The sequence below is a fragment of the Centrocercus urophasianus genome, unplaced genomic scaffold, assembly GCF_019232065.1.
Source record: "Centrocercus urophasianus isolate 14NV4802_14NV808 unplaced genomic scaffold, USGS_Curo_1.0 seq_35, whole genome shotgun sequence".
Taxonomy (NCBI): domain Eukaryota; kingdom Metazoa; phylum Chordata; class Aves; order Galliformes; family Phasianidae; genus Centrocercus; species Centrocercus urophasianus.
Window position 1 is genome coordinate 349,115 of NW_024884922.1, and position 13,319 is coordinate 362,433.

Genomic DNA, 13,319 nt, shown 5'->3' on the forward strand with positions numbered 1-13,319 from the left:
GGGTGGGTGCCCCCAGCATCTCTCAGGGACTGAGCTGGAAGCACAGCTGCGGTGTTGGCAGGAGCATGGTGGTGCAGCCAGTCCCAGCCTTATGGTCCTGCTGCTTCCCAGTTAGTGCTCATTTAATATTGCACATTTGGTTTGTGTCTTTATTGAATTTCATCTCACTGACTGCAAACTGCTGCTGAGGCTGTTGAGCTCATTTACAGTTTCAGTTCTGGCTCTAAAGCACTTTTAAGTCTCATCCGCTTAGTCCTACCATAATTGTTGCTGGTTTCAGCTCCAGTCCCAGTCCTTGCACAGACTGCTGAGGATGATTTCCACTGTGCCACATCCATCTTCTCACCTTTCTTTATGGATTTGTGTTCCTGAAGCCACCCTCTATAGATGTTTTGTACCAGGGCTGTTACTCTCAAAAACTGTATTAGATCAGTTTTACATGATATAGCCTTACAAAAGCCTTTCTGGACTGGTTGCTCTTTGACCTAGAAGTGCTTACAAATATACCATTTAGTATCTTTCTGGATAGTGTATTTACGCTGCCTAATCTTTCCTGTACTGTCATGCTCTTGAAGACTGGGCAGAAAGTCTTTCCTTCAGTCCTCAAACACTTCCCTACTCTGATATCCCATCTCAGATAGCTGGTGAAGAACCAAGAGGCTGTTTCAACCAGCTCCTTACTGGTTACTGGGCAATGCCACATGAATACATACCAGTTGTGCCAGCACCCCTGCTGCATTCCTACAGTGACCTACAGCCCAGCCCCTGGTGTCAAACTGAGACTGCCTCTTCTTAGATCAGGATCAGGCTCCATCCCTTCCCATGTCCTGGCTCCTGGCTATGCCCCAAACAGTAGGCACTGGTTGCTGGAGTGGGTGAGAAGACAGGCAATGGTGCAAGCACAGGCAGCACAGAGTCTGATGGGGTATGCAATCCCTGCTGTCTACCACTGTCTGCCCTGTGGCAGGCCAGCAAAGCTATTCATAAGACAGATATTGAACTGCCATGGCTGGGAGACTGGCATTTAAAAAGAACGAGCACAGATTTCAGATTGTTGTAAAATGCCAAACAATAAACATTAAGGCTCATGAGCTGCTGCCGCTGTACAGGAGGATGGGGCATACAGATGATGGGGTCTTGGTGGCCTTAATGCCAACTGTCGCCACTTGCAAATTCAAACCTAAGTGAGGGGTCATTCTTAGTGGCTGCTGATAGCAAAGAGTAGAAAGGCATCTATAAGCAGCTTTCTATACTCTCTCAGATACTCCTGATAGGCTCAATAAGCAAAGTCATGCAAAGTCAAACAGGTTAATCAAAGATATCTTTGGAGATGCTGCCCAAGGCATTTGTCCCTACACATACATTCATACAAGCAGAAAAGAGCAAACTTGGTTCCTGTGAGGCTGAATGAACTAGTTAGTCTCAGCGGGTGGGTTTTGTTTAAATACTGTATTTCATAACCTGAAAGAGCAATAGCTACAGTAATGAAAAATTGGCCTGGGAGCATCTGAATAAAAAACAATCCATGCAAAAAAAAAACCAAAAAAACAAAACAAAAAAAAAACAACCAAAAACAAAAAAACACCACTGATGAAAGAGGTTTAAATCCATCAGTTTGTTTTTTCACCAAAAATAACCATTGTGCTCACAGAACTGCCTCACCAGTGACACAGTTGCTATGGGACATGAGGCAGTGAGCAGATATGTCCTGAGCTGTCTGATGCATCTGCAGGTCTGGAGCCCACTAGTACACCCCATGATAGCACGGGAGCTGCAGCAGGATAGAAGTGAGGAAATCAGACCCTGTACAAACACAGCAAAGCCTTCTGGACTTAGAGCAATTGCAGGGGAGAGAACTCCTATTGCAAAGAGAACGTGCTGGCTGGAGAAAGAGAAGCAAGTGCAGCCTGGTTGGCACAGAGTAAGAGGAAGGCAGCATTAATCCTACGGACTCTGCCCATCTACCTCACTTAGCTTTGTCATGTCACCAGCCCTTGTTCTAAAGCAGACAGGAGTCTGCCCATCCATCCACATCAATCTTAAAGATTCAGCAGGGAATAAGAAAGAGCCTTTTATGTTTTGTGGTGGAAGAAAATGAACGGTTTTACTGGAAAACAACCACTTCGCTGTGAATTTAATTTAGAAGCCATTTTAAGAAAGTCTGTACCCGCTTCAGCCTGCTCAGAGGTCCTTCTTGCATGATGGGAAAGACCTGTACTCACTATTTTCACACCCTGGTGATTGTTCAGGCCTACAGACATAGTGGAGGCCATGCAAGGCTTAGGTAGACTACAGTGTTACTACAGAAGCACAGGAGGAAAGACATGGACATGGCAGGGAAAGACATCTGCAGCCATTGGGAGTTCACAGCCCTCATTTTCTTGGGCAAAAGCATTGACAAATGCCGAGAGGTCTGCCAGTATGCCTGATTCATGTTCAATAAGGTGAGGCAGGAGAAGGTCCAACACACCCAAAGAAATACCAGTGTACCTGAAACGTTAGGCAAGGCTCTTATTTGCAAAGTCACACAAGTTTTAAAGACAGAGAGATTGGTTTTTGTTTCAAATCAAAGTTAAATAGGTAGAAAGTCTCGGTGAATTGTTCCATAAACACACACACAGCAGTGCTTGACAAGTGTTTTTCTCCTAACTGGGAAATGATGGCTATCAAGATGACATGCATTTCTTCAGCATCTTATCCTGTACATGAGACACGATAGAAACCTGGTCTTCAAACAGTTGCTCAGTAAAATCTGTTTATATCATCAGGATAGGGTATACTATTTTCCTGAGAAGCATAAGGTGTTAGTTTCCTGAAGGTTTGGGTCATCTCAAGGATTTCATATCTTGAAAGTGAACAGCTTCAGTAATGGGGGAAGGGCCACGGAGCATATGTCTGAGTGGCTTTCTCTGCAGAGCGCACACTCAGATGACATTTATCTTGAAGCTATCAATATTTACTAAGAATAACTGTAACATCATCCTCCCCTTGCTGTATTAGTCATGAAGGACACAAACCACAAAAACAGAAGAGCAAATGGACTTGCACTTACTACATGCCTTCTGTTGTAAAAGCCCTGGGATCCTCCTTCTCACATGAACATGTAGTGTATCAGGGTTAGAAGATAATTCAGGCTATAAGAGACTCCCAGAAACCTCTAGTCCAACCTTCTGAGATCATATGTGGTTGTTCAGGGCTCTGCCCAACCTGGTCTTTAAGAACTCTGTGCACAGAGATGGCAGACCCTCTTTGAGTAAGATGCTGCACTGCTTGACTGCCTTCATGATGGAAAGGTTTTTCCTTACACCCAGTCCAAAGCACTCGTTTCAACTCATTCCAACTGTTGTCACAGAGTCATAGAATGGTTTGGGTTGCAAGGGACCTTAAACACCATCCAGTTCCAACTCCTCTGCTATAGGCATGGACACTTTCTACTACATCAAGATGTACAGTGGCCCATCCAGCCAGTCCTTGAACATCTCTAGGGACAGGGCATCCACAGTTTCTCCAGGCAGCCTATTCCAATCTTGTACGAAAGAATTTATTCCGAATTTCAAGAGTCATCCTTTCATGTGCTGCTCTGAAGAACCTGTCTCTAACTTCCTGATGACCTACTTATAGGCACTGACAGTTTGCTTTTAGGTATCTGCAAAGCCATCCCTTTTCCAGACTGACCAAACCCAGCTTGACAGCACCATTAGTCATTCCACAAGGTGGCTGTGGCCTCTAGCCTGGGATCCAGACATTTGGGAAAACTTGCAACAGGAGTCTCCGGCTTTTTTAACAGGCATAACAACTCTTGGATCAATTCAGAAGGAGAAAACATGAGTGAGCCAGACTCGGAGTTCTGTGCCACGGCTGTTGCACAGCACAACCTGCCAACATCATTTCCTTTCTCAAGGAAAGGAAGTAAAGAATCCTGAGAGAGAAATTTCAGGTCTGAGTCCTGCTTTTATATGCTTTGATATTTATTTCTGCTTTAAGTGTTACTTTGAGGCCCAAACCAAGATCCCAAATAAAAATCCAGCTGAATGCCACAGGGACTGAACCCCACTCCCACCCATTTCCCTGTCTTGTATCCTTACAATAAGATGGACAGCATCGCTAGATCTCTTGCTCCCTAAATGTAGGAGTTAGGCATCCAAATCCACCTCCACAGTACTTTACTATTTCCAAAGCAGGCCTCACATCTCAGCTATTCTTTTTATTTCATGTCAGGATTCTACCATTTACAACCTAAAGCCATGGAAACAAGGTGTTATCTAACCTCATTTTATTTCATTGCTAATCATACTGACATTTGCACCCAAGTCCCTGCAGGAGACAGCCTGGAGGGGCCACAGAGCTGCAGGCAGCCAACTATGCTGCAGGACTCATGTTCAGAAATAATAGGTATCTCCACCTGCCTGCTTTAGGAAACACTGTGGAGTCTTCAAGGAATATCCTGTCATCTGAAACACAATCACAGTACAGAACTGCATCAGACTTAGCAAACTGACTAAAACCAAAGCCAAATCCTCACTAGCAACCACTCTGAGCTCACCCATACAACCAGCTAACTGTCTACCCTTTTAAAATCAAGCCCCTTATTTAGCTATAGAATTGTGAGCTTCTTTTCAGGCAGTGTTGGCACAGATGTGCATGTCTCAGTTTACTTTATTTCAATTTTCATCGCAAGCCATTTATGCTCACTCTGAAAGAAAACGGCCATCAGGCAGAGCAGGACACTAAGGAAATTATCCAGAACATGACAAACAGGAGCATTTACTGTCCACTGCACCAGCTGCAGAATGTGCTCACTTGGTTATTTATGAAGAGGTGGTGCTGTCTGAAGCAAACGCCCAGCTGCCAACACATAGAATTTAATATAATGCTTCAGATATTTACAGCTTTTCTTAAATATGCACCTCTTGGAGTCATGTGTATCAGGAGATTGTTAGAACAATTTCCAAGTCAGTCTAATCAACAGGGAGGCCAATACAAACATTCTGGACACATCAGCTTGAGTAAAGAAATGTGTTTTTCAAGATATAACCAACATTCCTATAAGAATGAAATGAGGGCCTGATCCCACCTCCAGGCAACCTTCAGGTACTGCAGGTATAATTATATGTGGACGCAAAATTAGAGGCTGTTTCTGAGCAGGAGGCCTTTAATGTTCTATTTCCTGGCTGTGTGTCCTGTAGTTTTCTATATCCTGTTAATGTATATGTTTTCCCCAGCATTAGTAGAGCCTGTCCTTTGCAAAGTGCTGAGTTACTCCCAAAGAGTGAGTTCTACTACAAAGTGGAATATCCTCCAGAATGAAAAGGTTGTAAACGACCACTTCTACTGAAGATCTAACAGATCTTGTTTGAAACAGAAGCTAAACCATATCTCAGACCTATCTTGCTGGTTAGTGCAGAGGACCAGGATTGCTTTCAGCATCAGTCCCGGCCAGTCTACTGCAACAGCAAAGCAGCTCTTACCTCAATCTTTCCTTCTATATAGCCCGATGATGGGCTCTCCCTGGCTGATGGTCACTTTTGAGAGATTAAAGGCACAGAGCAAAATGAGATCCTACTCCACATAAAATATCCTAGGTGCAGCACTGCCAAACAAGGTAGTTTTCTGTCCCACCCACAGCCCCCAAGAACTCTAGGCTCATAGATAATGCAGCTAGTGTGTCTCTGCAGCAACATAATTAGAACCATGACAGCAGTGGCTAAGACAAGAGCTGGGATGGAAAAAAACTCACTGCACATTTCAGGTCCATAGGAGCTTCTCAGCAATGAGTAAAGCTCTGACGAAGAACCTGGCTCAAGTGAGTAGTGCCCAGGGTGTCTCACTGCCTGCAGACATTTCTTCCTCTTCCCCACAGTTAGATGCCAGGACACAAATAGACTACACATGTATCTGCTCTGCTCAGCCCAGCTTTCAATGAACTCTGTCCAGGTTTGGGACTCAGATAAGTATTCTTGTAGGGAACACACTTGGTATATGGGAGAAGGGGAACGCATAAATGGCCCAAGCTATCCTCCCACAGATGGAAAAGCACCTGCACTGCTTTCTTCAGGCTGCAGTAACCTGAAGGAGGCCCAGGCGCACCAGTAAAGTTATCTCCATTGCTTAGTGAGACAAATCCTCAGCCTCAGCCACTGTATCAGTGAAATGAATTTTCTGCTACAATATAAAGGTTAAACTGCAATAAAGCTGCTAATTCAGCGATACGGATATATAAAGGCCATCTTTTTTCTGGAGTAATTTGGCCAAACTGCATAGACTTTCCAATCTACATCAGCAGAACATGCAGCCTGTGGTGACAGAGCAATGTGGTCTTACAGTACAAAAACACTATTGACAGATAGCTACGTGCCCTGGCTACTTGCCAGGCCCAAATTAACCATCTGAGCTACCAGAACGGATGGCTAGGGGCAAAAATATAACTGCCATCATCTCAACATTAGGATTGTTCTAAGTACTTCATTATCAAGTCGTTACTCTTGAAGACAGCCTGACAGAGGAGGAAAATGCTGATTTCATTTTATTTAATGGAAACAAAGTTCTGCTGGCTAAGCCTGGGTACATTAGTATAACTGATTTTTTTATTTATTTATTTATTCATTCATTTATTTATTTTTGTATCATTTTAAGTATATATTCACTTAATTCTGCTGCTTCCCTGTACCTTGAATCAATGCCTGGGTATCAGCTCATGCTGGAGGTGCTCTTCTCCTGAGCACCATCCATCCATCTCCAGGGAAGCACTCATTAATGAGCTGTTTTCACACAGAGAAAGTTAAATGTTTTTCTCTTGGCATGTACCACTGCAAGCAGTACATCCCCTTTGATGTCATCAGCATGAAGAAGCTGGGACTTGCATGTGCTTGCAACACTCATCTCAATGCAGAGAGAGCAGCATCAGGAAAGAGTAAATAATGCATGCCTAGCAATATGCATGCTAACAGCAGGAGAACATAGGAAGAACAGTCTGTTCCCAGGCTCCTGTCTATTTTTCCTTTCTGTCTTCTAAGAATCACCATCTCTGGGGTACGGTCCCACCAAGAAGGATTCATGCTTATAGAAGAATGGCCATATCCATCTATGAAGGTTTTGTCAAGCTTCACAAGACATGCAGCTGATCTTCAGTATCTGCTAAGAGCTCACCAATTTGTGATTTAACATCAGTTTGCTGCATAGCTGGCCCGGTTGCTTTTGTAAGTGTGGCAAGGCCCATGGGTAGGAGGAGTAAGAAATGCTGCTGCCTAGGTTTTCTCAGCTCCATTGGACATCCGTGTCCTCTGAAATCAGGTTGATAAAAAATGGAATTAATAGTTTTGGGGCCTCTCTATGAAGCCCAGGCAAGCCTCAGACAAACCAGCTTCAGTCACTGGACTGGAATCCTTCTGGCCGAACCTCAGCTCCCAGATCTGCCTGGCCAGGATTGGGCTGACCTGTCCTCATACTTGGCCTTCATCTCCCTTGACATTTTCTCAGTCTGCTGAGAAAATCAGTCACTCACCTTGCCATCGGTGGTGACTGCTGCAAAGACTGTGGAAGAGTAAGGGGACCAGGCAACATCTCCTACAGCAGCATTCAAGTCATAAATGAACATCGGAGTCCTGTAAAGAGAGATACAGGCTCAGTTAAAAACAGATCACTCTGAAAATGGAACACTGAGATATAACCACTTGGAGGTTGCAGCCTGTGTTAAATGCCAGCTTCAGAAATGGGATATGGGCTACTTTCTTACACCAAACACTAGCCAGGGTCTGAGCCAAAGGCATTGCAGAGTTGAACTTCAACCTAATCCCACTGCACTGAGAAGTAAAGAAGCATGTTGCCTTCTTTCTGCAAGTGTTTTGAAAGCTTTTACTGCACACAGTGAGAGGGAGACTCTGTGCTTAATAATCATACAAGAAAAAGTGATCTTCCCTCTCTGTACCTCTGACATTGAATATTAAGAGTAGTATTGGCAACAGAAAACATTTGACTCTGACTGATTTACAATGAAATCAGTTTCCTGATTGAAACCAGACATTTCTCAACCACTAAACCTGAACTTCATTATGCATTTTAAATGTTCCAATTTTTTAAAAATTTTTGCCTCTATTAGGAGGCATCTAAGCCCCTGAAGCAACGTACCAGCATTTCTCTATGCCACTGCTCTAGAAGAATCACCCTGCCACAGCAAGTCTGAAATGTAGACAGTTCCATGGCAAGGCAGTGAGGTTGTTTGCTTGAGCTGCAGTTGTTGGCAGACTTCTGGAGCAATGCTAGACTTCATACATCATCCTTTAGATTGACTCATCAGCCATCAAGAACAGAGATAAGACAGCAATATCAGCATCTTAGAGTGAAACAGCCTCAGATTTGAGCAGAATCAACACATGCAGATGGATTATCCTGGACCTCACTACCCATGCCAGGACCCAGTAGGACCTACTTGATGGTGTGATCCCAGATCTTGACTGTCCAGTCAGAGCTGCAGGAAATAAAGATTTTCAAGTGGTAGGGATTCCAGCTGACCGAATCCACAGCCATGTGATGGGCTTCAAACACATCCAGAAACTGGTTTGAATAGCATTTTGAACACTGCAATGGAAAGAACTAGTCAGTAATCAGAGCTAGACCTTCTCCCAGAGTTTGTATTCCCAGAGAAAGGTGTGTGCAAATATTTGTATGGCCTCCCAGGCTCATCTGAGCTGGCTGGGATAAGGCAGCTGGTACCCAGAAGTGCTACAAACATCATTTAGCACATGCTGTTTCACCCCAACTGCAGGCAATATTGAGCCAGACATACAGATGGGAATAGGCTGGATTTAAAGCTGGAGGCAGCGTACAGAGCCCATTCTCCGCAGTAGGAGCTCCCCCACCTCCTGCAGTGCCTCTGTAATGGGCTCTCAGAAAGGCAGGGGAAAATGACTCTCATGTTGCACAGGAGCACACCAGCAGTGTGCATTTGGATTGTTCCAATTAAAACCTCCAGTAATGGCATTCTCAGCACAAGGAGGATCTATCAGACCCTTTGGCTCTTAACAAGTTTTAGGAATACATCTACAGTCCCTTCTCTGCCACCATCCTGCAACAGCTTGACCCAGCAGCATGCCCCACCACACAGCCCTGCCCTGTGTCTCTTCCCATGCTGCTCATGACTTCCCTGAAGGATGTGAGAACCCTGGAGGCTGTCCAGCGCTGAGCAATTGGGCTGCTGGGCCGCCCTGTGCCCTACTACGGCTATGTGAGCTCATGAAAGGGAGGAGAAATGACGATCCACTTGCTGGCACTAACAGAATATGGGACTCGATCAGGATCCTGCCAGTTCCATGTTCACAGAAAAATGAGGTTATCTTCGCCCACCCTTCTCCCACAGAAGGCTTCTTCATCAGCCACAAGGATCCCCACTTACAAGTAATACTCTCTTGGTTGTTTTGTCATACGCAAGCCGTATCTACACTGCAAGTTTGGGTTGGTCTGAGGACTTTCTGTCAGTCTGCCTCAGTACTGTCACTACAAGGACTTCTGAGCACCTTTCTCTACTCCCCACGGAATGCAGCAAAAACATCATCTGCCCGAGCAGCAGGATTGCTGAAGTGTTGCATGACTTTAAATCCTGCAAACCAAAGCTCTAACTAATCAGGAGGCTTAACTACTTACTGCACATGACATTCACTGTCTGGTAACTCTCATCTGCTTTGTTTACAATATCCTTGTGTGTTAAGGACAGGTACAGGATTAGGAGTGCTGAAGTCCGTGCGCTGCATCAGCTCTACCATCCCCAGGAGGGTGGCCATGGCAGGAAGCAGAAACAGGAATGGGGCTCATGTCCATCTGAAACTCACTGATGGTGCCTACAGCTTGTTGCAGTCTGATGCATACTCTGGCTCTGAGCAACTGTGCTCTCATGTAATTATGGTAACGAAATCGCCCTTAATGGCATGTTCTATAACTTTGCTTCATAATTCACAATGTTCAGTCACCAGGAAAATTGATACTTGGCTTGTTTTGAAAGTCACTTTGCTGGGAACAGACAGAACAGGTCACAAGTAATTCATCACAAGAGAGAGGCTGCTTTATTTGGTTGTCTTTCCAAGTAGGTGGATTGAAGGTCCTTAATACCTGACAGCTTTGATCAGTGAGATCTTAACAAGATCTGTCAGCATCCAACAGATCTGTAATGCTTAGTGCTCTGTTTTTAGAGCCTTGTTGAAGTTGAGCCTGTGATCAAGGCAGCTCTCCAGTACCAGTATGGTGGGAAACACTCAGGGATGTTCTGACCCTCAACACAGGGTTTGCAGCCTGCAAGTTTGGCTTGGAGCTGAGCTCCAGGCCTTGTCAGGACAGGGACCTGAAGCTTTCTCATTAAATAAGCAGCAAAAGGGGTTCTGCACAGCCTGGCTGGTGTCATTTGTGAAAAACAAACTCCGTGTGCTATACCCTGTGCTCTGGCACTGCTGATCCTACACACCATGTCTATCCAGACCTCCAGTGACACATCTCTGATGTGTGACACACAGCCATGGCCTTCCCAAGAAGAAGGAACTTTGAAGGAACACCATGGAAGTAACTTCCCACTTTGAAGGAACACCATGAAATTAGTTCAGAAAGAAGTTTGACTTTCATGAATAAGAATTTCTGAGTTACCTAAAACTGCTGGCAAAGTCTTCTCCTGCTATTCATTTTAAAAACTATACCATTATTAGACAAATGTCAAGGCGAAAAACAAAACTGCTGGAAAATGTGACGCTTAACTTCTGACAAGACAGCTTTGAAGAGGATGAGTTGATTCAGAGAGCAGGCATTTGTGCAGCCTTTCTGATCCTCTAGAGTGCTTCTCAAATATGCTGAAAGTGTTTTTCTCCTATTTCAATAGTGGTATGTGTGTGTGAATAGTAAATTGTATTTTTATGACGGGACAGGAAAGCGAGAAAGTAATACAGAAAACAAGTAATAAGATATCTGGCGACAAGTTACAAAACAAATGGGAGGAATACTGGGAAGAAAGGACAACTGCAAGGAACACAGTTTATTCATAACCTTCATTAAAAGCATTTCAACTTATCTCAAATGTTAACCTGACACAACACTGCTCTGCTTCCACGTTGAATTGACAGTTATACATGTGCTTATAATGTGGAGTGTTTCTACAGTTCACTATCAGAAATACGAGCTCAAGGTAAATCCAATAAATAACATTGTTCAAAGGAGTGCTGCATCTGGCAGCAGAAACAGTACAGCCCACAGCCAGCATTCCCAGGCAGATCAGGACACCCAGCTGCTCTTCAGAAACTGCCAACACAAATGCGACCCATGCTGTGGACTGCCTGGCCTGACCACACAGATACAAATGTCCTGGTGCTTGGTACAAGAGAATGAGAGCATGAGAAAACATCTTTGTTAAGATAAGAATCACTCTTTCTTTCTGTACAGACTTGCAGAGATTTGTTGCCTTAACTTGTTTCATCTTCATGCAAACCAACTAAGAGAGAAAGAAAAACCCTCTCTCGTGTGAAAAAGCTCAAATTTTATCACAGTTTGTTTGGTGTGACACTCTGCTGATCAAAAAAATAATTCTGACCAAAAAGCTGAATGTTCTAACGTCAGTCTCAAAGACCCATCCTTTCTGGCACCAAAGCCGAACAATTCCTAAACAGCAAACATGATATGCAAAGAGGCAGTTTTGCATGACAAAATCACATTAATGCGGAAACAATTTGTCCTCTGTGTAAAAGGGCAATAGATGGTTCTGTGTATAATTAAGATAATGATTTCTTGGCTTCAGAAGGGCTATTAACTAAGCCATTTTTTAAATTCACTGTAATCATTCCGCAGCTGAAGAATTAACATATTATAATGCTATTTGTGGACATGCACAGTCTTTGGAAAAATGCCTCTCTGAAATTCATTTCTCAATTTATTTAATAAATAATCTAAAATTCAGCCTGTGCAGAGAGCATTCCATGTTTGATACTTGGCTCACACAACATGCAAGGTTCAAATGTGCAGTTTTCAATAAGAGCTGGAATTAAAGTGTGCAATAATCCCTGAGAAATGTCTGGAGCAGCAGCATCTTGATGATTCCATAACTTCTGAAACTTCTTGTAGAAAACTCCTGGGTAACACTGAGGTTACAAGCACTTTCCCCACATTTTTTGTGGATACTGCAAAGGTCTAGGCACTGAAGATTTCTCATCTCTGTGTTATTCTGTACAATCTAATGGACAACTGCCTCCTCCTTCTCATGGCAACACCTGACTTTGACAGGGCGGTTGGCACAATGTGACAGTGGCCCCATATTTCTCTAAAGCCCACCAATGCCACAGGAATACTTTGTTCCTCATCATAACCCCAAAATCAGCATTAGTATCAATAAAGAAAATATCCTGTGCAACAGCCTCTCTCTGCATTTGTCCACTCAGTAAGTGGTTAAAATGCCTGGGATTCAAGGCTGGGATCACTATGTTTAAACTCTCCTAGCTTTTGTTTCACTGAAGATCGTTGAAAGCAGGACATACAGCTCTGCTCTGCCAATGCAATCACCACCAAATTCTGTTCTGACTCAATCCACGTCCACAGAGGACTTTCTCTACTGTGTAACTCAGCCTGGATAGCAGTCCAGTCATTTCTCCTGAAAGGTAACTGATGGCCCCACCTGACACTGACATCCACCTTTGTACTCACATGCAGCACTCTAGCATAGAGGGAACTAAAACCTGTGGTTCCTTCCTGCATTTCGATCAGGACTAGATGCAACAGTGTTCAAACAAATCAGAGTACAATACCCCATGTACCAACTACGGTAGGCAATCAGCCAACTCAGAACATCTGCCTGTAACTGAACAGATGCATTGTACTTTGAAAGCATCAATGAAAAGCCACTGCACCTACATCACTGTCCATCACCCATCTGCCCAGCACCCCTCTGCTCCCAGCTCCCTTCTGCATCTGTCTTGTCATGTGAAAGTGAGCAGTGATCAGAAACCTTCCCTAGATATTACCCAGAAGAGGAGTAAATTTTCTTCAGCTTCATCTCTCTGGAAGGAATACATATTTGTTACGTCTGTTTTGCCTACATGATTGAAATTCATTTCAGAATACAAATCCCTTTGGATTCTTTTTTTTCTGTTTTGTTTCCATTTTGCAGGAAGGACTAAACGAACTTGCAGTATAGCTGGATGGCTCTGTTCTGCATCCCAACCTCCCAGTGATGGTCCATTCCTAATGCAGAAGGGCTGTAAGTATGATGTTAACAAAGCCAAAAAGCCAGCTTGGAGGAATGCAAGCCAAACAAAAGTTATATAAGTAACACAAGCAGTAACAAGCCTAATTTTCAGGGCTAA

General features: G+C 43.9%; 1 protein-coding gene across 2 annotated transcripts in view; it reads right to left on the reverse strand.

The window, feature by feature from the left end:
* The window catches only part of DNAI1 (dynein axonemal intermediate chain 1), a 134,750-nt gene that overhangs the window by 30,013 nt on the left and 91,418 nt on the right, over positions 1-13,319 (reverse strand). For both annotated transcript variants that reach the window (XM_042831196.1, XM_042831195.1), the window contains 2 exons: positions 8,426-8,574; positions 7,502-7,601 (listed from right to left, as the gene is read on the reverse strand). In XM_042831196.1, coding sequence (XP_042687130.1) covers positions 7,502-7,601; positions 8,426-8,574 — 249 coding nt within the window. The remainder of the gene's footprint in view (positions 1-7,501; positions 7,602-8,425; positions 8,575-13,319) is intronic.